Below are 23,753 nucleotides of genomic sequence, written 5' to 3' on the forward strand. Positions count from 1 at the left end.
AGCCTTCATCAGCTGCCATCCTGATAAGTCTATTAGCCATCAACATCTCCACCAGTAAAAAGATTACTATTTGCTAAAAGCTCCAGGGATGATTAGCATTTTTAGCAATAAGGTATTTTTAAGTTAGGGTATATACACTGTTTTGTTTTGTTTTTTTACGTAACACTATTACACACTTCATAAACTATAGTATAAACATAACTTTTATATGCACTGGAAAACTAAAAAATTCATTTGGCTCACATTATTGGGGTATTTGCTTTATTGCAGCGGTATGGAACCGAACCTGCAAGATCTCTGAGGTGTGCCTAGACATCCAGGACTGGGTGCACCAAATGTGAATGAAGGTGGTGGTGAAGATGGGAGAATGAAAGGGGCCTCATCAGCAGGGGCTCCATGCATGATGTATGAGGAGAGTCCTGTGTAAGAAGGGCAAATCCCAAGCAGCAAAATAGTCATACTCCAAATGCATCTATATGATTCCTTATTCACATAACACTTTATATTTTTACTTAGCTATGAAGCAATTGAATGCTGACCTTGTTTATTCCCAGACAGGGAGGATGAGTACTACACCCAAAATAGCCTGATTTGGAATTAGCACTCACAGCCCTAGACCACATTTCTCATTCCTTTAGCCTTACGCTTTCATTATGTTCTTTAGACCATATTTCACACTTAAAGTTCACCTTTTTAAATAGAAATTAACATTCTACTTCCACTTTCCCAGGAAACATTGCATAGGAGACAAAACTCTCAGACTCTTGTCCCATCTATGCTATTAATTGGCCATGAAGCCAAGAATGAGCCCCCTAGTCTCTAGGTGAATTACCACATGGGATGGTTCCTCCTGAGCATGAAATTTTACAGACAGAATAGGGATTTAGTGGAGTGGAGGACAGCAGAGTAATATCCAGTGTGCACTGCACAGCCTGAATCTGACCTGTTTTAGACAATCTTTGGGTAAAACTGCCAGTCACCATTGTTTCTCTCTACCCCATAAAAACTGAGTTCAAGAATGGATAGGAAGAATTTATTTTATTGCTGAAATACCACCTTGAATGTGAACGGCAGCTTTCTGATTATTTATATGTCCCCTATGGGTATCAAATCCCTGGACAGTATAAAAAAACCCAGAGATGGCCTGACAAAACACTTGAGGACTAGCAGGAAGAAAGGAGAATTGCAGCAGCTAGAAGAAATGAAGGAGGGATTTTAGTCCTCTCCTAGGGCAGTGATAGAGCTGGAGAAGAAAGAATCGTGCTCTTCTGTGCTGGGAGCAACGTGGACTTGAAATTTGCGGGCAAATCAAAAACAGCAAAGAGCAGGGCCCCCCAAATCAACCAGGCCGATATATCCCCGCGGGGTACTTAATGGAAAGCAAAGTCACACTCCTCATGAAGAGTCCAGGTTAACTTAAATACAGAACCCTGTTCGGGTCTGGAGGCCCCGCGCGTCTCTCCGGCTGCGTGAAAACTTGCCCTTGGTTTAGGCAGGTCGTTTGAAGAACTCAGAACTCCGACAACCAACAGGCCCTCGGGACGCGTCCCTGGCCGGGGACTGCCCTCTCCAGCGGGCAGCTCCTGCGGATGCTGTCCAGGCATCGCCCAGGGGGAAAGGTTGCAGAGCGGTCGGAAGGCGCGGGAGGAGTCTGGCGGTGATTGATGGCGAAGGGACGAATGAATAAAAGTACTTGTCTAGGGACAGCAAAGACCCCGACCGAGCAAGCTGCGGAGGCTACTTGCTCTGGCATTCCCTCAGCGTTTCGTCAGAGCCAGACCCGCCCGCGGCTGAAGGGAGGCGTGCTGGCCCCCGGAGCCGGCTGGAGGCGAGCTGCGAGCAGAGCTTCCCGGGAAGGAGGTCCCCGCTCGTCGCTCTGCGCCTGGTGCTCCCGGTTCGCGAGGTAAACACTCCGGCTTGGTGTGGAATTAAAATCAGTGATTGAACCTTGTCCTGGGGCCTCAGGTCGGGTTAGTAGTTGCGGATATATATATATATTTTTTAATCTAATAAAAAAGAAAAGATGTATAAAATACAATGAATTGTGTTGTTGGAGTAAAGGAGAGCGCATGAGAGTCAGAAGCCACTTAAAGGGGACAGAGGCTTCCGACTTAATGCTGAGACTCCCCCAAGTCGGACGAGTTGCGAAGTGCCAGTCAGCCGGTGCTCTCCGGGGGGCTCCGGGGCATTCCGAGCGCAGGCAGCTGGGAAGTAGCGGCTTTCATCCGCCCGGAGGAGTCTTGGCGTTCAGACACCGGGTATCCGCGTTCCCTGCGGAGCAAAATGCAGAGATTGGCATATGCCCTTGGCCTCTAGCTGCCTTGATTTCCCAATTCCCACGCGTGTCTAGTCAGAACGTACGTGTTTCCTCGGGGCACACCAAGGAACTCAGAGCTCTGCCTTGGGCACCCATCCTTCTCGCCCTGGCACACCCCTTCCAGAATGCCCCGCCCCACTGCGAGTCACTTATCCCCCCGGGGAACGCCAGGGAGAAAAAAAACACGGGGGAAGCTGGATCGGGAAGGGCAGTGGACGGGCGCAGGAGGGTCACGCGCACCAGTGCAGCACTGGCGCGCAAACTTGAGTTACATTTGCTCGCGGGTAGTAGCCGCGCGGCTGCGCTCTGCCGGAGCGGGTTTGCAGGGGCGTGGCTGGGGTAGCTGACCCAAGCGTCCTGCCTTTCTTCTCTTGCTGGTCTCCAGACTCCAAGCTGCAGAGCAGCCACCCGACGCCCACTGGAGCAGGCAGCAGCATGCAGCCTCTGCTAAGTTGGCGCGGACGCGCCCTGGTGGCGTTGATCCTCGCCTGCGGCGTGGCGGGGGTCCAGGGAGAAGAGAGGGGATTCCCGCCGGCCGGGGCCACTCTGCCACTTCTGGGGTCCGGAGACATAACGACGCCCCCCACTGAGGTTTCCTGGCCCAGGGGTTCCAACGCCAGTGTGCAATGGTCTTCTGCACCGCCGCAGATGCCTAAAGCAGGGAGAACACCTGGAGCCCCGCCACGCACCTTCTCCCCTCCCCCCTGCGAAAAATCCACCGAGATCAAGGAGACTTTCAAGTATATCAACACGGTGGTGTCCTGTCTGGTGTTCGTGCTGGGCATCATCGGAAACTCCACACTGCTGAGAATCATTTACAAGAACAAGTGCATGCGAAACGGCCCTAATATCTTGATAGCCAGCCTGGCTCTGGGAGACCTGCTGCACATCATCATTGACATCCCCATCACTGTCTACAAGGTAAAGGGTTAATATCGACGGGAGGGTGCCTAGTTAGGAGGAGGGAGATGCAACGCTTACTCAAGAAGATCCATCGCCTCCTAAAGTCAGTTATCACGGGAAATAAATTCCCTACTGGTCTTTAGTAACCTTAGGCTAAGCCTCGATCAAGTGTAGTCCTCAGAGCAGCAGGATCAGCATCACTGGGGAACTTGTTAGAAATGATATTTTATGGCCCCACCTCCGACCTGCTGATTCAGAAACTCTGGGATGGAGTGCAGTAGTCTGTATTTTAACAAGCTCTTCATGTGATGATGATGAACTGTAAAGCTTGAGAACCACTGGTCCTGAAGTACCTAGTCCCTAAGCCCAGCTCACCGGGTCCATTCTCTCTGCAAAGGTGTGGTCCGTGGATTGGCAGGATTGATATCACCAGAGAGCCTGTTACAACTGCAAGTGCAGTCCAGACTTAGAAAAGCAGAATCTGCATCTTAAGATATCTAGGTGATTCATATGCACATTAACCTTGGGAAGCATTTTTGGGGAGGGCCCTGAAAGTAGAGGGGATGGAATGGGTTTTTAGGAAACAAATGGGCTAGAAGCAAGAGAGCCAGACAAGTGAGTACACCAACACAGTCCCCCTGCTGTGAATGACTGTAGTGTACCGTCTCTTGATTGCAGGTCTACAGTGGGCCCACTGAAATGGATAGGTTACTTCCCTTTACTACTTTTGACAACCCAGAAGTAGGTATTTCACCATTTTACAGATGACTGATAAGATGTTCAAGGTCTCACAGTTAGTAAGAGATGGAGGTGGGAATCAAGCCCAAATCTATCAAGTCCAGAGTGCAAGTTGTACCCTCATCGATTACCTTGTGAACAAACCAAAGGGGGCTCAACGCAAAATCTCTAAGGATTTCAGTAGCTAACATTACTGCGATTACCACGGGCATCGGAGGAAACAGCAGGGAGAGCTAGGGCAGGACCTAAACCCCCACACTATTTGACTCCAGGTTGCTTTAGAACTCTAGACACATCCCAACGTCGCTGGGTCTCAGGTTCCTCAATCCTGCAATGAGGCTGTTAGTGCCCACTTACTGGGGTTTTGTGGTGCTAAGAAAAATAGCCTAAGTGAAAGAACCAGAATATTTTAAAGGCCCAACAGAAGATTTTAAAGGCCCATGCAAGTATGTAAAACTGCTTACCCATCATGCTCAGTAATAGGAATATCACACAGAAGAACAGAACCAAAGTGTAAAGGAATGGGAATGTGCTTTGCGAATTTGCCTGAAGGTAGTCCAGGGCTCAGTACAAGGGGAAAATATGGCATGGAGGGCTAGAAAAGCATCATTGGTGGCAGCGGGGGCGGGAGGAGAACTCAAGATCTTTGTTGAGAAGGAGTCACCATAAGGCATGCCTTTAAGTCCTAATCCAAATAACCATTCTTTAAGGGAATTTTAGCAATTTCTGAAGTTTAGAAATAGAATTCGAATTAAGAGCCAGGCTCTAGAAGGAAACACTCCCACAAATGGTAGATAAATAGAAGAAATCCTAAAATCTGCATGGTAACTGGTTCTTCTGAAGTCTGAGTGTTTCCTGGGAGAGGCACAGTCTGAAATGGGTCCCTTAAATGCAGTGACAGTTCTATTAGAGCCAGAAGTGATGCACTTACTTCTTTAGGGAGTCCCACAGACCAAGTCTTACCATTCCAATTTGGCAAAGGATTCCAATTCAATTCATCAAAACTAACTTGAGAAACTATAGAGTACAAGGTATTGAGAAATTTTTAAATAAGCACAAGAAGAGCCCTCTGAAAAGGGAGATTGCCATCTAGGTTTGCTAGGCTTGCAGAGAATTTTGTGAAAGTTCTCTCTGGGGAGGTCTCAGAAAACCCCACATGTCCAACTCAGTCTGAGACCTTAAGTCAGCCAGCAGCTGAAGTGCTGTATGGAAGATGGGGTTGAGGACATTTTCTTGTAGATGGGTTGCTTCTAGGCCGGTTGAAATCAGCTCTTCCAGGACCATCTTACTTTGTCTATCTGGTCAAATGATTACACTCGATCAACCTGAGGATATCTGACTCCCAGGGGGGCACATAGCTTTTACTTCCATTTCAATTTTCTTTATGATTTGCCTAGGAAATTACATCATTTTGCCTGAAGCCATTCAGTCTGCTAAAGCTGTGTTTTTACTTCTGAAGTAAACAGACTAATGAGTCATTACAAATCTGGCCATCTAGTCATCTATGTTGGTCATAAACAAATCCATCACAAGGGATAAAGTCCCATTGCCAGGTTTGCCAACATGGAATCTTACATGGGAGCCGTTGGTTTATTTTTATAGTGGCATAAACCTGTGTCACTTGAAGCATAATATAATAATAATGGATGCCATCTATTATGCACAGGTTCTTGGTTTATTTCACTAAATCACTGCAAGAAATCCTATGTCATCCCCGTTTTATGGGAAAACTACGTGTTAGAGAGGTGAAGAAGTAACTTGCCCAATGTCACACCACTGGATAGTGATGAAACTAGAGCTCCAATGCATCCATCTGGTCCTAGAAACTGTGGTCCTCCCTGTCCCTCTGCACTGAGTGAACTCAGACCCAGCATGCCCTTCTCCTGCATGGAGTATTGTTAGAACCTCATTTGAGTGCACTGGTGGAATTATATGATACACTAACACACAATAAGATACGTGGCAAATGTTTTCAATTCTAATCTGAGTCATTTGAAGATTTCTTTTTTTTCAAGATTTATTTATTTATTTGAGAGAGAGCATGAGTGGGGAGAAGGGCAGTGGGAGAGGGGCAGAGAGGCAGAGAGAAGCAGACTCCCCACTGGGCAGGGAGCCCAATGCGGGGCTCCATCCCAGAACCCTGGGATCATGACCTAAGCCGAAGGCAGACTCTTAACCGTCTGAGCCACGCAGGCGACCCCATTTGAAGATTTCTAGCTCCTGAAATCCTTTTCAGATGTTCTGCAATATATAATATGGATAATATCGCTGTTTGTTATTCCAGAAGATTTATTTACCAAACACCCAATTCAGACTAGTTAAAAGCCATTTATTCCCCTAAATAACTGTGATAACATATAAGTAAGTTTTTAAAAATGCATTTAGAATTTCAGCATAGTCAGGCATGATACTTAACACAAAGTAACTTAAGTGAATTATGAGGGCCATTTCAATTTATCCTAAAGTGGGAGACTTGAATCTCTAAACCAGTGATTTCTCATTTTGTTTCTGTGGGGTTTTACAATTCTCTTTCAGAATCCAGTTTGTTGTATATACTATATAAAATTTATATATATATATTATAATTAATATGGCATATTAATTTTATATATCTATATATAAAACATAAACAAATTTTCATTCTTATCATAAACACACACACACAACATTCACAAAACTCTGAGGGGTTCATAGAACCCACCCATCCCATCTGTTGGCACACCCAAGGGACCAGAAACGTCCGTGTGAATCTATTACATTAATCTGGAATTCAGTAAATCCAGTGTTCAAAAAAGTTGGCAAACCCCAAAATGTTATAGTCTTTGCTACTGCTGGAAATTGAGACAGAACTTCACAGGGAGGGGCTGCTGTGAGATGCTGACAAACCTCAGGCTATAGATCTGTTCTGCCTTGACTCCCTCAAGGCACTGGGTCTATGGAAACTCCCTGGTAGAGTCAGTCCTCTCACCAGGTCTCTTGTGTCAGAGAGGAAATCCTCTGACAAAGTCCAGAGAGGTGTCTTAAGACACCCAGCAGAGAGAAGCTGTTGAAGTGCTTCACATATTCACCTAAATATGCTGAAAAGAAGAGCCTGGCTTACCCTTCTCGGCAGCACATGGTAGGGCTCTAACACGCTATGATACGTCAGGCCGTCCAGATGAAAATGAAAAATGCAGTCGTTCAAAGAGGACATTTAAAAGTATATATGTATATTTAACACATATATACATATACAAATGGACAGGTGAATATCATTTGGCACAGTGCCTGGCACATAGTAAGCAAAGAATAAATGTTACTAGAATGTGTGTGTGTATGAATAAGAATGAACATTTTGAGGTTTTTTTTTCAGCTTTTGCCATTATAAACGTGACTGCAAATAATATATTCATATAAATGGCTTTGCACGCATGTGTGACTATATCTGCAGGATAAATTTCTAAACTAGAATTCCTGAATCAAAGGATATATGCATTTGTGATTTTGATAGATATTTGTATATTGTGCCCCAAAGTTATTATGGTCCTCTTAGTTTGAATCACTATTTTATGTAACTTCTCCATACAGATATACATGTATTAATGTCTATCTCTAATATATACATGGATCACCATGCCAACATGTGCATGGTCTATATCTATACTTGAACTAAAAGCCAGGACTTATAAGTATCTGATGGGAGGATGAATCTCTCCTTATTCACAAGCTAATCGTGTCCTTCCTGCATAGACTGCAAAGAATGCGGTAACCTAAATGTCTGTTGCCTGTGAGAATCTGTCTAACTACTAAGTGGTAGTAGCACTGATGTCAAAGTTGTCAAAGCTGTGTAAAAAGCAAAAGAGCTAGGCGTACTTCTGGATGCTGTGAAGGTTTTATGTTGGTTGGTTGCTTGGTTAGTTGGTGGTTGGTTGGTTGGTTTGGCTTGGTTTGGTTTAGCGGTGATATTTAACAAAGCTTGGTTGCAAGTTGAAGCTAAAATTTATTTAACTTCTTTGAACTTCTCAAGCAATTAAAAATTCTTGGGCAAATAATAAGTTTTTAAGTTATCTCTGGATTTTACTTAACAATTTCAGTCTGTGCTATATTTGCATGGGTAACTGAGTTAATACAGTTAATTCTCAAATATAACTTCCTTTATGTGTAAGCAAACTGCATTTGCAAACAAATCTGCTTGTGAACTGTAAGACAGTAACCGATAAGAACATTAGTTTGATAAAGATCCACATTTAATCAGCTGTCCAGTGGTGGTGGAGTGCCATTGGATGGCTTTGCTGTTAAGATTTTGTAGGCTACTATTAGAAGCAAAGGGCCTGCCTTCGTAACTCTGAGAGGCAAAATTGCTGATCTTTAATGTTTAACTAGTTAAAGTAGGGTACACCGAACATTTAAATGCTGGCATGTAAAAATGTGGAATTGCTTCACTGAATCCACAAATGAGTTTTGAGTGAAGTGACCTTGACAGGTAAACAGACATTTCCTGCTTGTGACACTATCTTTCTGAACAAACTTACCTTTCTCACTTCCAGTCTTAGACTACTTCTAGTACTTAACAAGTTTGTGTGTAATTGACTAGTTTCACAGTTAGAAGTCAAAGTCAATTGAACACCATCAAATTTAACTTTTGAAATTATAATTTTCTGGTCAATAAGTGGGGGTTTATGCACATAGAACAATACATGAAGTAAAAGTATCATTGGATAGGGAGTCTGATTTCTTCCAAGATAATAACACTCTTCCCATCCCCAGCTAAGTAACTGAGATATTTTACTGAAATTTTAGTAATATTTTTTTTTTAAAGATTTTATTTATTTATTTGACAGAGAGAGACACAGTGAGAGAGGGGAACACAAGCAGGGGGAGTGGGAGAGGGAGAAGCAGGCTTCCCGCCGAGCAGGGAGCCCGATGCGGGGCTCGATCCCAGGAATCTGGGATCACGACCTGAGCCGAAGGCAGACTCTTAACGACTGAGCCACCCAGGCGCCCTTAGTAATATTTAGAGATGCTCTAGTAGCAGAAGTTCTTTGAACCCAAAGCAGAACCTAGATACCTTGAGATTCATTTACCTAACGCAAAGAAAATTTAAGGAGCACCAATTAAACACATTTAAAGTATAAGTTTTTTAAAAGTACTAATCAAGAGTTAGACTATTAGCTCTGAATGACCTAGAATCAACTGACAAATAAAACTAATAGCCCAACACCCACCTAGCATAGTGCCTGCAACTCTCAATACCAGGCAGATGCTTGTTGACAAAAGATGTTATACATAAAATGTAAGGACAGTGGACTTTTCTAATCATATTTTTTATAACTGCTCAGATGAAAAAAGGAGGAAGTTTGCTCCTGTTCTTATATGAGGACATTAGTCATAATTAAATAATAGGTCAATAGCATAATTCAAATAACCCAGGACCTCAAGATTTCATATTCCCAATCCATTGCTCCACACGTGGATTCCTGTGACAAAATGATTGGCAAACTCGTGGCCTTGGGCAATGAAAGTTCCCTAGGTTAACTTTATGGTACTTCTTGTATTTACCTTTGATCTGCCACTTGGTCACTCCATAAATCCAAGCCTCTTAAAATATCAAGGCAATGTTTCTTTTAATACACGAAGACTTATCTATCAAAGGCTTTACATCTTTTCTTTACTGACTTTAAATGAGTTGGTCAAGATTGAAGATATTTCCATAGCTATACAAGAGGATGACAGAGCCAAAACCCTGTTGTTTCAAGGCTGGGGAGCCATGTTCTTCATTTCTCAAAGAAAAACCATATAAGGTTATCTCTGTGTGGCTAATATGTTTTATAGTTGATTAGTTTTAGAGAAACATGCCAAATGCTAATAAATGATTAAGTGCTTTAAAGGGTGTTGACAGATAGAGCCTGAGTTGAAATAAGATTCAAGATATAATTTATGATGTGAAACATTCTCTTTCAAGACTTTACAGAGTTAAGACGAGGTTGATTATGTTTTGGAAATAGCTGAGTGTGGTGTGTTGGGTATACCTTAGCCAACAAGTTCTCTCATTTTAGACTTCTGTTCTTCCCAGTGCTTTTATCTTAGAGATTGATTATTGCTCTTTTCCTGTAGACTCTCTGGTGAAAATGTAAACGAATAAGAAAACAGCCAAAGTGTGGTGGTACCAGAGAGAGAAAGAGGCTCATGCTTGAGTCAGAAATGTATTAGCAAAGTGGACTGACACAATTCTCTGCCGTTCTCTGTCCCCAAGACTCTCAGCCATACCTGTGCCCCCTGACTTGTGTCCTCTCTCTACTTCTTTCCTCTTTAGCTCCATTGTAGTTTCCAGAAAGGAAGAAAACTATTTTCTGGATGTTTACATTGTACATATCTTCTTCCCCCCTCGCTCAGTGTTTTCAAATTATTTTAAAGGGCTTTTAGATTCCATAGTAATCAAATGTCTTCTCATCGTAGCTTACCAGTGTCCCCTAAGATAGTGTCTGGACAGAATTCGGTTTAAGATGTGAAATGATTTAATAAGGTTTGTGGACTTCACAAAGTTTGCAAGTCTCTTTCTGAGCCATGAGACCATCAAGTTGTAATTCGTGCTTCTTCAAGTGTCATAGTGATCTTAGAGGATACAGTTCAGATAAGTGAATCTACTAATATGCTCGGTTTGGAAAGAGCATTTCTTAATGCTCTTTGTTGAATTCTTCAGAATGTGTAATGTGTCAGGGAGTTTTTAAGCACAAAATATGGATATGCTTTTAAGTTCAGATAATAGGAGAGTTGTTATAGACTGTTATAGACTTGGAAATAGATTTCATTGGCCTGTTATAGACTTCGAAATAGATTTCATTGTAACACTAGTAGGAAAATATATTTAAAGTGAACTTAAATTTCTCCTAAGACATTTATTTTTGATCTTTTTCTCTATCTCTTTGCTTCTCCTGGAGATTTTGTTTCAAGAAACTTAATTCATCTTCATGGAGTCATCATTCCATTTCAGCAAGTCATAGGAGTGTTTCCAGAGCAGGAAACACCCCCTGTTTTGGGGTGTGCCTGCAACAGATTCCCGGAGACAGAGTCTCTGTCTCACACAACTCCAGGGGGCACTGTTCACATTGTGGTCTGTTTCAGTGTCACCCCTGGGGGATAAGCTGGCATTATTGCTGACCACATATTTCTAATTCACACGACCTAATCCTTAAGTGATTAAGTGTGTTTTAATGGATGCAGGATGGAACTTGTAATTGATATTTGTCCCCAAGGGCATGGGTACACCGTATGTCAAAATAATATTTTCTATGTACTTGACCATCAGCTTACTTTAAATTCTGTCCCTATATGTGATTTTTAAAAAGAAATGGAAATCCTTGAATGAGGGTGCTCTATCTTTAAAAAGCCAGTTCGAATGCAGGAAAAACTCTTATCTGCTCCAGGAAACAGAGATAAAACAGAAAAATACACCCTTTCCCAAAGTTGTGAAACACAACTGCTCCATTCTTTACCTCTCTTGACTCTTATTGTAAAAACATTTCTATAATACCAGCCATTTGAAGGAAATGTTCACAGCTCATCACAGCAATCTGGCCAAGTAACCCTGGTTGGTGTTAATACGTGGCTCACCCAGCCTCTGAAACGATCATCTCCTACAGCATCTCCATGCTTAGGGCATCCATCTCCACCAAATTTACAACTCACGCTCCTCATAGGGTCCCATGAGATGGTGAGAAACAGTAGGTTTGTTTTATGTCAGTCATTTCCCTGGCAGCTTTGAGTAGGAGAGGACAGAGAGGAATTTTTGCTTTTCACCTTTTCTAGCCTGCTTGGAAGGCAGAACTCCAAAAAGAGAAGAGCCAGCCGTCACCCTCTATCCCTCAGGACCCTGGCTTCATGTGTCAGGAAGACCTGATCTGGAAGGAGGAAGGAAGGGCCTGAACTAGACGATACAAAAAAATAAATGCATAGCCATCTCCGTTCTCTAAAGAATTTGCTTCAAATGTGAGAACTGAAAGTTCATGACAAAAATTTTAATCACAAGATTTCTGCCTTACGATCGCATTCATTCTTTTCATCCCTCCACGTGCTCATTCACTGCTAATTAACAAGCTTTTAATGAGTGACCACTGTGGGTGCCAGGCACTATGCTGGACATTATAAATGTTACAGAATATTCTGAAACAAATAAACAGTTAAAGCTCAGTATATAGTCTTAAGTAAAAAAAAATAGAAAAAGAAAATAGTGTATATATATGGTTAATGAGGCGATTGAACATTTATTAGTGCGAGACGGTTAACTTCCGAATTTCCTGACTTTATGGGGCTTGATTCCTTTGGGCATTAACATTGGTATGTATTAACAGGGTTTTTTTCCATTTAACTTCTCAAGAATGTAATTTTTAATTAAAAAGAGAAATGAAAAATGTAAATCCCCCAGTTGGAGAGACTTTGTAGGACTCAACAATACTTATAAAGAAAGGATATTTATTTCCTGTTCAAGCAATCTATCCTTTTAGAAATTAAGAAAAAAACTCCATAATATAAAAATAACTTTTAAATGTAATATAAAAATAATGTATTTGGATGCTATGGCCTTTTATCTTTCTCAAACAGCTCTTCCAACATAAAGTAATGAACTCATGGTCATCTTTGAGTAGAAACCTTATAATCAGTATGATCACGTCTTTTTTTAAATCTAGTGTTGATTATTTGTTTTTATTCATACAAAAGAAATGTTCTAGAGAAGCAGTATAAGCTGTAGGGGAAAGGGATCAGCACAAGCGTGGTCTCTCATTTGTCAAATGGACACCACATTGCTATAGGACCTAACAGTAACAAAAGCTCTTCTTTCGATGAGCCATCATGATGTGAAAACCAGTAACAGTTAATGGGAGTATTTTCTAACTGGCTCACATTTAATAAATGGTAGGTAATATGTATTCAAACTTAATTTTAAGCAGGAGCTAAAAATTTAATTCATGTGACAGGGACCTCGAAACAATACAGAACTCTAACATTGACTTTGCAGTTAGGGAGACCTGTTTGATTATGTGCTTGATTTGTGTCTGGTATTCAGATCTTGCCCTTAGGTTTTCTAATTGAATGGGGTAAAGTCTCAAAAAAAAAAAACCTAAGCATAAGGAATAAGAGTGTATTATTGCTGGGTTTAGAGTTCGAATTGCTTCCTCTTGCAATAAAGAGCATCAATTTCCCCTACAAAAATGAAAGCTATGTTGTTGGACTTCAAATTAGGTGTTGGATGTCATGATTTTTGTCAACAAATAGTGAAATAATTAATTTCCAGTTATCATAAAAATCTCTAAGAACATTCTTTCACCAAAATGTAAAGATGGCATTTTGGTTGAGAGTGATTTTTGTTTTTAAACTTAAGTAGCTTTTCTCTCACCTTCACTCAGGGTTTTGTTTACCTCTAAACAAGAGGTTGATGTCTTTGCATTTTAAATAAGCTCCCAGCACTAGATTGCCCAAGACTTACTGGAAGACATTAAGACCGAGATGAGCATCAGTAGTGGGCCTGGTTTCTGTGACTGGGTGTCTGCCTCCTCAGCATCTCGACAACGCCTTCTGATTGGAGAGAGGCGGGGGTTGCCACAGTCACCCTTCTCATTATGAAACAATAGAAGTGACAGCCTGCACTTTGTCTCTCATCTTTTGTGGCCTCTCAGGACCAGCAGCATTCAGGCCTGAATTGAAAGTCTGAAAAACTGAAAGCTGATGAAAGTTAATTAATACTCCCTAGTTTGCAGTTCCTTTCCCTTTGGAAGGGTAGATTAGAAAATTGTAATCCCTCAGTTATGATTAGGTTTCTGACTATCTCTGTGTTGAACTTGAAGAGAATAGTTACAATTTTCAGTTTGTGTTTCCCTGTGCCCTGTGATAACTTGGGTCAGAGGTTGGGCTGCAGGCCTCCCAGTGGTATGAAGAGCAATCATCTAATTTCTAGGTTGAGCCAAAAACAATAGTAACCTCAAAACAGGGCCGGGATTCAGTGCAGAGCTCATTTCCATTGGCCAGACTTCTTTCCCTTCAGCGGCCTGAACACTCATTCACCTTGATTCATCTGAATCCTATGTGATACTAATATTTGCATATTTGGATATGATTTGAAACAATAAGATATTTGATAATTTCCTAAGTTTTGGATATTATATGAATAAAATAGCTAGGTGAGGGCGCCTGGATGGCTCAGTCGGTTAAGCGTCTGCCTTTGGCTTCGGTCATGATCCCAGGGTCCTGGGATCGAGCCCGAGCCCCACGTTGGGCTCCCTGCTCAGTGGGGAGCCTGCTTCTCCCTCTCCCTCTGCTACTCTCCCTGCTTGTGCTCTTTCACTCTCTTTCTCTCTCTTTCTGTGTCAAATAAATAAGTAAAATCTTTAAAACATTTTTTTAATTTTAAAAATATAAAAATATTCTAAAGAAATAAAATAGCTAGAGGATTAGGAGAAATTTTATTCTGCGTCTAGATATTTTACCATTGACACATAACTATGGGTTTACAAATACTAATCTTGATTTAAGTCTAAACCATCTTTTTTTCCTATGGTCAGTTTCTGCAAAACACTATATAGACTCTAGAACCAGACCGTATGGGTTCACATGTGCATCTGTTACTTAAGTGAGTAATAAACCAAGTTACAAGGACAAGTAACCATGTGAGTAATAAACCAAGTAAACCAAGTATATTACTTGTCTAATGAGATAAAGCAAATAACCTCGAAACTTAGTGGCTTGAAACAATACACATTTATTATCTCACACTTTGTCTGTGGGTCTAGAATTCAGGAACCAGAGTGGGTGGTTCTGGCTCAGAGTCTCTCTCTCATGAGGGTGCAGTTAAGATATTTCCCAAGTGCTGCAGTTTTCTGAAGATTTGCCTAAAGCTGGAGGATTCTCTCATTCATACACCTGACACATTGGTGCCAGTCATTTTCAGGAAGCCCCAGTTCCTCACCGTGGTGGCCTGTCCATAAAGGGGCTTGAGTGCCCTCCTGATATGGCAGCTGGTCTCCCCGAGAATGAGGGATCCACCAGACTGCAAGGAAGAAGCCACAGGCCTTTTGTGAACTAGTCTCAGACATCACACCTCATCCTTTTGGCCACATTTTGTTCACTAAAAGCAAATTATTAAAGCCAACCCACATCTCTGAGGGAAGGGAAATGAGGCTTCACCCTTTGAAGGGAGGAGTAGCCGAGAATTTGTGGACATATTGAAAATCAACACAACATGTTAATAAACCCCTAAGTGCCTCAGTTTTCTTATCTATAAAATGTGCACCAATAGTACTATCTTACAGGATTCCTTTGGAGATTTCAGTGATACTGTATGTGTAAAGTGCTTAGAAAACCCATCACAAGTGCCATATAAGTGTCAGTTTTTTTTCTTCCTTTTTTTTCCCCCAATTCATCTAAGGATAATCAGAATTATTAGAAAGAATATTGTCTGGTTAATTTATAGCAAGCTGGTCTGGTGGAGTCCTTGGAACTGGTTGGAAACTTTTTATTCTTATGTTTCCAAGGGCAATTGGCAGTTCATAGCTGGTTCAGACCTGAGGTATCCTGAGTCTTCCCCCATTTCAGTAAATGGTCCCACCATTCATATGACAAACCTCTTAAAATTTCCTGACTCCGCATATCTTATATCCAACCCATAACAAGTCCTGCTGGCTCTACCTTCAAAATATATTTCGTCTATAACCCATTCTATTCAGCCCCCGGTCACCACAAGCTCCGGCTTGACCCCACATTCTATTCCACATTGAGCAGCCACACTGATCTTTTTAAAAACATAAATAAGACCGTGCCATTTCCCTGTTGAAAAGCTTGCAATGTATTACCTTAAAAAATTATTCCAACTCCTCCTTCTACAACTTCATCTCCTAGCCACTATAGCCTTGATAGCCTTCTTCCTGTCCTTTCAGCCCACTAGGCTTATTTACTTATTTTTACCCCAGGACCTTTGCACTTGCTCTTTCCTTTGTCCAGAATGCTCTTTGCATGGCTTACTTTCTTATTTTAGTCCGGTCCCTTACATGGTGCCTCTTCAGAAAGACCTTGCTGAGAAGCCTATCAAGAAATTACTTAAAATCCCACCATACTTTCTTCATATGATGACAATACCTGTGTGACACCATGTTGAATATTTGTTTGTTTTTTTTTAATCTACCTCCCTCATTAGATTATAAGCTTTATGAGAGCAGGAAGTTTGCCTGGTTTATTGATATGCATCCTGTACTCAGAATGGTGTCTGGCATATATTGAATGCTCAATAAGTGCTTATTGAATGAATGAATGAATGAATGAGCAGAATTCTGAATCAATTGATTAATCCAGAAGTCACAAGTAGAGACTAGTCGGACCCACAGATATATTTTTGTTAAGACAATGTTATATGTGGGGCGCCTGGGTGGCTCAGTTGTTGGGTGCCTGCCTTCGGCTCAGGTCATGATCTCAGGGTCCTGGAATGGAGCCCCGCATCGGGCTCCCTGCTCTGCGGGAGTCTGCTTCCCCCTCTCCCACTCCCCCTGCTTGTGTTCCTGCTCTCACTGTGTCTCTCTCCGTCAGATAAATAAATAAAATCTTTAAAAAAATAATAATAAAAAAATAAAAAAAAGACAATGTTATATGACAGTGTTTTTTTAAAAATATGAGTTAATTGACACCTTTTATAATTATGAGGTTTTATATAAAAATTCCAACTTTTTTGACTAAAATCAAGAAGTTTTTTGTTTTGTTTTGTTTTGTTTTTTTATTTCTTGGCAAAAATCATGTCATGGTTTTTAGCAGCTTCTCCTTTTAGATGGGATTTGCCCCATACCCCGCCACTCTCTATTACTGACTGATACCAATGACTTTCCTACACCTGGCCCCCTCCACCCTCTGCCTGGCCCTGTCGATTTCCAGGACCCTAGATTAAGCGTATCTGTGGTAAGTTTGCCACCATCTGGCCTACATGTCAGGGTAACTTAGAAATGAAATTGATCTCATGCTGGGGCTCCAAGTCATATTCATACTAGACACAGTTCAGCCTTTGGTGCCATTATAAAACAATCCCCCAGCTTGACAAACTCCACAAGGGACCCTCACTAGTGAAAGGACGGAAAGACTCAATTGTGTTTCAAAATAGTTTTCACTTTGGGAAGATTATTCTTTAAAACATTTTTTAAAAACATCAATTTGAAAAACTTTTCTTTATTTTCAAAACCTCATGAACACTCAATCCAGATGTTTACCTAAAGTGATTCATTAACCAGTGTGGGGCACACCCAGTTGTCCCAGGGAAGAAAATAACTGAGCTTAACAATAGATGGTTGCAGAGTCTGAAGTCAGACGAAGAGAAATATATGTATAATAGCAAGAACTCTGTCTTTTTGCTCACTGTAGAGCCGGTGCCTATATATTTTAGGGGTTTGAATATTAAGCATCCGCTACGTGACAGGAACTACATTAGGCAGTTGCATAGGCCTTATTCTGTCTGAAACTCCAGGGATTCCAGAGAGCAAAAATGAAATAAAACAAACAAGTAAACGTTATAATACATGCAATAATTGTTGATAAGTGCTATACATAAAAAGGAAAGTGGAGTAGGGTAAGAGAGATGGGAGCCTGGCCGGGTACTGTACTAATAATGTGGTTAAAGTAGCTCATGTTGAAAAGATTAGCTTTGAGCAAAACCTGAAGGAGGCAGGGGAGTTCGCCGAGTGGATCTGTGGGGAAAGAGCCTTCCAGAATAAGGAGACACCTAGAGTAAAGCCCGAAGGCAGGAGTGTGTCTGGGGCGTTCAAGGAGCAGTGAGTAACTATTCCCGCTGAGTTACTGGGCCGTCAAGTTGACTACAGTAAAGAATAAGTATACAAATGCACACACTGTTCTCCGTAGGAGCAGACTAGTCTCCCCAGCTGAGGAACGTTTATTATCTGTTATTACCGTTTATCGTCTGTATTTTGGTTTGGCCATGACCTGAGCATGTGAGAGACCCCGTGACTGTATAAGAGCGGTTTGCAGGGCAGCAGGCTCCGTTTTCTAAGGGGAACTTACAAGACTGACCCCAGTTGGCCCCATGGTAGCGATCCTGAGCCTGAGCTACTGTGTATGCATAACAAATTCTCATGAACTGGCTGCGTTTTCATTATTCCCAACCATGCTCCTGATCCATATATCGAACACTGGTGCTTTTCAAAGGGGTAGTCCATGAGGAAAAGAAGAAGAACTGGAATTGCTTATCTTACTCCGTATGTTAATTATGGTCCACTAAGTAATGCGGTTCAGAAGGCACTATGTGGCTATCTCCCTAACAGACCTTCATGTCTTCTCAATGCAGCTGCTTGCTGAGGACTGGCCCTTTGGAGTTGAGATGTGTAAGCTGGTGCCTTTCATACAGAAGGCCTCCGTGGGCATCACTGTGTTGAGTCTATGTGCCCTAAGTATTGACAGGTAAAAGCGTATATTTAAGCCAGTTATATCCTGAACACTATACGAGTGATTGCTGTGTTACTTAGAAAATAAACTATGTAATTCAATAAAACAGGCTCTGCCAGCTTGACAGATAATTCTGTTTTGTTCTTCAGATATCGAGCCGTTGCCTCTTGGAGTCGAATTAAAGGAATCGGGGTTCCGAAATGGACAGCAGTAGAAATTGTTTTAATTTGGGTGGTCTCCGTGGTTCTGGCTGTCCCTGAAGCTGTGGGTTTTGATATGATAACCTTTGACTACAAAGGACGTTACCTGCGAATCTGCTTGCTTCCTCCTACTCAGAAAACAGCCTTCATGCAGGTGAATTTTACCTTTTCTTTCCTTTCTGTTCTTGCCTTATAAATATTTAGCTACGTTCCCCCCTGATCCTCCCTTCTTGGGAAGCTATTGATTGATGACTGTCCTTGGCATGAATTAAGAGTGTAAGCCCCAGGACTGTGGGGCGAAGGGTGACTAATGACCCATGCTGCAGGAAGCTAGGTCACTACTTGTGCAAGAATTCCCCAGTGCCCAGGGATGCAGATAAACCAAGTTCACGTGAGAGAATCGATCTGGATTTATAGCTTCTCTACTCAACTCCCCCAGAAGGACTGACAAGTACTGCATGTTCTGCATAAGACAACATAGCGGTCATCAGAGGGACTGGATGTTTCAGTGAATTATCAAGTAGAAGATGCCCTGATGTGGATGGATTCTGAAAGGCAAGCCTGTCCTCTCTCTAAAGGGAGAGCCGCCATTGCAAAGAATTTTTCATCTTGGCCACTTATTCAAGAATGTTGAATCAGGAAATAGGGGGAAAATGGCAATGCTGGTATTTGTAGGCAGATCTTAATTTAAGTGTAAAAGACTCTTCCCACCAGAATGGGTCAAGAGGAGTTCATGTACTTGGTCCAGGTGTCACCCAGGATTATTTTCTATTTTACGTATAAGAAGACCATACACAACTTTAGGGATTGCATATATCATGGTAATGAAAAGAATTAAGAGGGACATTAATGTGAAATTGAGAATGAGATTGCGGACTTCTTGTTTCTTATCAGTTAAAAGGGAAAAGTACTGCATGGATTACATAAATTCTGCTCCAACAAGATATATCTGGAGCAACAGTTTAAAAACAAAGAAAAAAGAGCAGAAATAGAATAAGAGAAAAGGCATAAGTCATAAGCAGCTTTGATTTTCCAATTGGTAAGTTAGATTTATACACTTCTTAGCAAAATGGTTTGTATAGACCTTTCCACATCGATTTTTTTCCAGAAAACAGACTTGTTAAAGAGTGAAAGCTTCCCTTAAACACAAGGATGTCTTCACATATTCAGATGTGGTATTTTGCACAAATGCATTAAGGATAATTTGCTTATGTGAAGGCAAACATATTTGGAATACCGTATATTTTAATCTCCTCAATTGCTTAAATTTTTATGCATAATTACAGCACACTGCCTTAGAGAGTTAAAATGCTCTTTAGGGAAAGTTTGTTTCATTTAGTATAAGTATTTAATTATTTGTTCAGTAGATGTGGCCTGAAAGATTCTATATAGCCTTTATGAAATGGATCTACTCTAGAATAATTATTCCTTGATGAGTATGTTGGCTGTTTTTTTTTTTTAATTTAGCATTTGGCATATAAGATTTTTTTTTTACAGAGGAATGTTAATCATACAATTCTCTTTTCTCCATAGTTTTACAAGACACATAAAGATTGGTGGCTATTTAGTTTCTATTTCTGCTTGCCATTGGCCATCACTGCCTTTTTTTATACCCTGATGACCTGTGAAATGTTGAGAAAGAAAAGTGGCATGCAGATTGCTCTAAATGACCACTTAAAGCAGGTAAGAGAACAGAAATATGTGCTGACTCACGATTACAATGATGATTATGAATAAGAAAAACCAAAATTATTATACACTAGAGCATATTTCCTTTTTCTTGCTTCTGGTATTTTTTGAATATCTATCTAGAGATACTCTATTCTACATAATCTAAAAGAATCTAGAAAGAGCCATTACTTTTTATACATGAATCTATAGTCATTTTGGTTCTAATTCATATTAACTATTCAACTTAAAGCTCAGTGTTCAGGATTTTTACAAATACCAGTGACTTTTTGTAAACAATATTAAAGGTTCTGTTTGGGAAGAGAGACCGCTGTGATTATCTGAACCATCTATTTAGTCTCTTGCTATGGCTTTATTCCAGAGACGGGAAGTGGCCAAAACAGTCTTTTGCCTGGTCCTTGTCTTCGCTCTATGCTGGCTCCCCCTTCACCTCAGCAGGATTTTGAAGCTCACGCTTTATGATCAGAATGATCCTAATAGATGTGAACTTTTGAGGTAAGAAAGGTAAAATAGACAGAGTTTTGTAAGTAAATGCCATACAGAAGGTTTTTTTCATCGATCCCTTCCGTAGGCAGAGAGAGTACCATTTTGCTAGCCCTCAGGGAGCAATTAAGATTCACATTTTTTATCTTCACACCTATTATAGAGGAAAGAATCAAGGGGACTTGTGAGAACACTGGGAATGGAGAGGCAGAGCTGTTAAAATGATGAGCTGGCGCCACAGTTGGAAATACCAGCTCCGATTCTCCTTTGCACTTTGCAAAGCCTTCTTCGCAGCCAGCTCAGCACTTCCAAATGAGATTTTATTGTAAAAGAGAGAACTGGGCATGGGCGGAGGGGCAGGATGGCAGAGAGAGACAGAGAGAGGAGTCATCCTTAGCAAAGACCAGTGATAAAGCCAAAAATTATGGATATGGATAATTTCTTTTCTTCACAAAAGTTTGTGAAGTTTTCTTCCCAAGTTTGTCAGGAATACATGCATAAAGCAGTGTATTATTCACAGACATGTTTTCGGTCGTTCTTTGCAGCTTTTTGTTGGTTTTGGACTACATCGGCATCAACATGGCTTCCCTGAATTCCTGCATTAATCCTATAGCTCTGTATTTGGTGAGCAAAAGATTCAAAAACTGCTTTAAGGTAGGAGTATTTCCAAATAAAAACCTCTTTTTGACCTAGCATCAAATATAACTTTTCCAAACTATTCATACCTCTATCTAAAGAGATTTAGTGAATTGTTTCACAGTTTTCCCTTGCATTACATCACAGATGATTTTTTTAAAAATATGAGTTCTATTTAAATCACTGTACTTGATTTTTGCCTGTAAATCCTCGTCATCTACTCCCTACTGCCTCAACCGATCAGTGGTACTCATAGAAATGCTCAGAAAATTAGCAAAAAGTACATGCATTAATGTCTGACAGATATCATATGATAAAATAAGAGCTAAACATGAATTAAATGCACTGTTACCATTTTTTTGGTAGGTTTTGGACTGTGCAGCATGGTTTGGATTATAACTCAGTTAGTTATAATATTCATCTGGACGTGAGAATAGCAAGTCAAATGAAGACATTTAATTCAGGTTTTACCTCCTCTTTTCCACCTTGCTCATATAACAGAGATGCGCTACTTGATGTGGAATATGTGTCATTATTCTTGATTTGGCTGCTTGCATTGTACCATCCATCCATCCATTCCTTCACTCCTTCAACAATCTAACATGAATGAAATGGTCCCCTTCCCTGATATGGACATGATCCATTTATCCCTGGTAGTTCATTCCTGGAAAGAACTTAGTTTCCTTGTAAAACTAAGTCAGTCTTAAATTCTTTGCCCACTCATAGACTCATGGATCGCAGAGCTAGAATAGAACATTCATCAAGTTCAACTCTCTCATTTAATAGAACAGAAAACAATGGACCTCCCACTTTCTTAGACAGAGAGATTCTCAGAAAGCAAACAGTAGGAACAAAGTTTTGGATTAAAAAAAATCCAAGAAAAGAAATTTGGATGAACGAAACTGAGACATTTATATACTCTATAAGTTTATTGTGTGACAATATTGAAAAGGCACGTGAGCGTAACGTGCGGCTGACAAAAACCGGCAATGTGATGCTAAGTTCATTGACGTGGGAAGATGTTTATGACACCATCAGGTGAGAAAAAGCAGGCTATGGAATAGTACACACAGCACAGTTTTATTAAAATAAATCGTACACAACCTTCTACAAACATGCACATATACAGTCGTGCTTATTGATGTGTGTAATATTTCTATTTGCACCGGAAAACGTCTTGACGTATGTATTTATCAAATATTACGAGAATTCCTCAAGTAATCAAGAGTAAATATCAAGCCTTGAGTGGCTTTCCCCTTTAAACTTAATGAAAAGATGAGTTTTCACGATAGACATTTTTTCTCTGTATTTTCTAGTTTAAAAAGTTACCAGACACGACTTACGTGATTATATGTTGTTAAAGGGAAAAATAAGAGAGCCTGGAAAGAAAGAGGCCGAGAACTCCTGATCATGCCAAGAAAGTCAGAACCCTAGAAAGTAGGAAGAGCCACCCCTGTGTCACTGGCGTGAATGTATAACGAGTTCTTTTGCTTTGACAGTCGTGCTTATGCTGCTGGTGCCAGTCATTTGAAGAAAAACAGTCCTTGGAGGAAAAGCAGTCGTGCTTGAAGTTCAAAGCTAATGATCACGGATATGACAACTTCCGTTCCAGTAATAAATACAGCTCATCTTAAAAGAAGGCATATTCACTTAATGCCATGTTCTCTATTCTGGACAGAAGTCATTAAAACAATGAGGCATTTGCCAAACAAAACAACTGTGTGCTTGCACAAAACAATGTAAGAATGTAAGAGTAATTCTTCTCTTAACACTCACAGTGACACATGGCATTCTGTGAGCTGTTTACAGCCGGAGAAGAAAAGCAGTGAGAATTAAGAAAGCCTCATCGTGAAAGCACTTAATTTTTTACAATCAGCACTTCAGCGTAGCTCCTGATAGCTTCCAGTATTCTCGTGCCCCACTTACGTTTAAGCTGAGCTCACTCTGAATTCCTATTAAAGAAGTTTATTTTTTAAATTAATGTGAATCTGATATAAAGGAAAATGGTGTCACTGTAAAATGGAATTTTTAAATAAAGCTTAAATGACTCAATTTAAAATTTAAAAATAAAATCCTTCGAAAGACCTTTTTTATTCATGGTGTCACACCATTGGTTGGACAATGTAAAAGCAGTTTAGCTGGTGTATTTTGGTGACATTAGACACCTATTTGGAGGATCAGGAGGTAGTATCAGAAAGAGAGATTGAGGTTTTTGAAAATCATTAACCTTTCGACATTCAGAGAAGATCAGATGTCACAAAGGGAAAGAGAGAGGAGCTTTGGAATGCTATCCCGAAAGACTGTTTGAAATCTCCCATTCATGTACTCTGCAGAGAAAATGTTACCTACAATTTGGGGGGGATTATTAAAACATTCTTGTTCTTTCA

At 40.8% G+C, this 23,753-nt stretch overlaps 1 protein-coding gene across 1 annotated transcript; it reads left to right on the forward strand.

Moving 5' to 3' along the window:
* The first annotated feature begins 1,433 nt into the window (after positions 1 to 1,433).
* On the forward strand, positions 1,434 to 23,753 carry EDNRB (endothelin receptor type B). The gene is made up of 8 exons (XM_036066933.2): positions 1,434 to 1,903; positions 2,703 to 3,238; positions 18,261 to 18,373; positions 18,508 to 18,712; positions 20,092 to 20,241; positions 20,609 to 20,742; positions 21,276 to 21,384; positions 22,866 to 23,753. Exons 2-8 carry the CDS (start codon positions 2,753 to 2,755, stop codon positions 22,998 to 23,000), a joined length of 1,332 nt encoding a protein of 443 aa, XP_035922826.2. The 5' UTR covers positions 1,434 to 1,903; positions 2,703 to 2,752; the 3' UTR covers positions 23,001 to 23,753.

Source organism: Halichoerus grypus, chromosome 4, assembly GCF_964656455.1.
Source record: "Halichoerus grypus chromosome 4, mHalGry1.hap1.1, whole genome shotgun sequence".
Taxonomy (NCBI): domain Eukaryota; kingdom Metazoa; phylum Chordata; class Mammalia; order Carnivora; family Phocidae; genus Halichoerus; species Halichoerus grypus.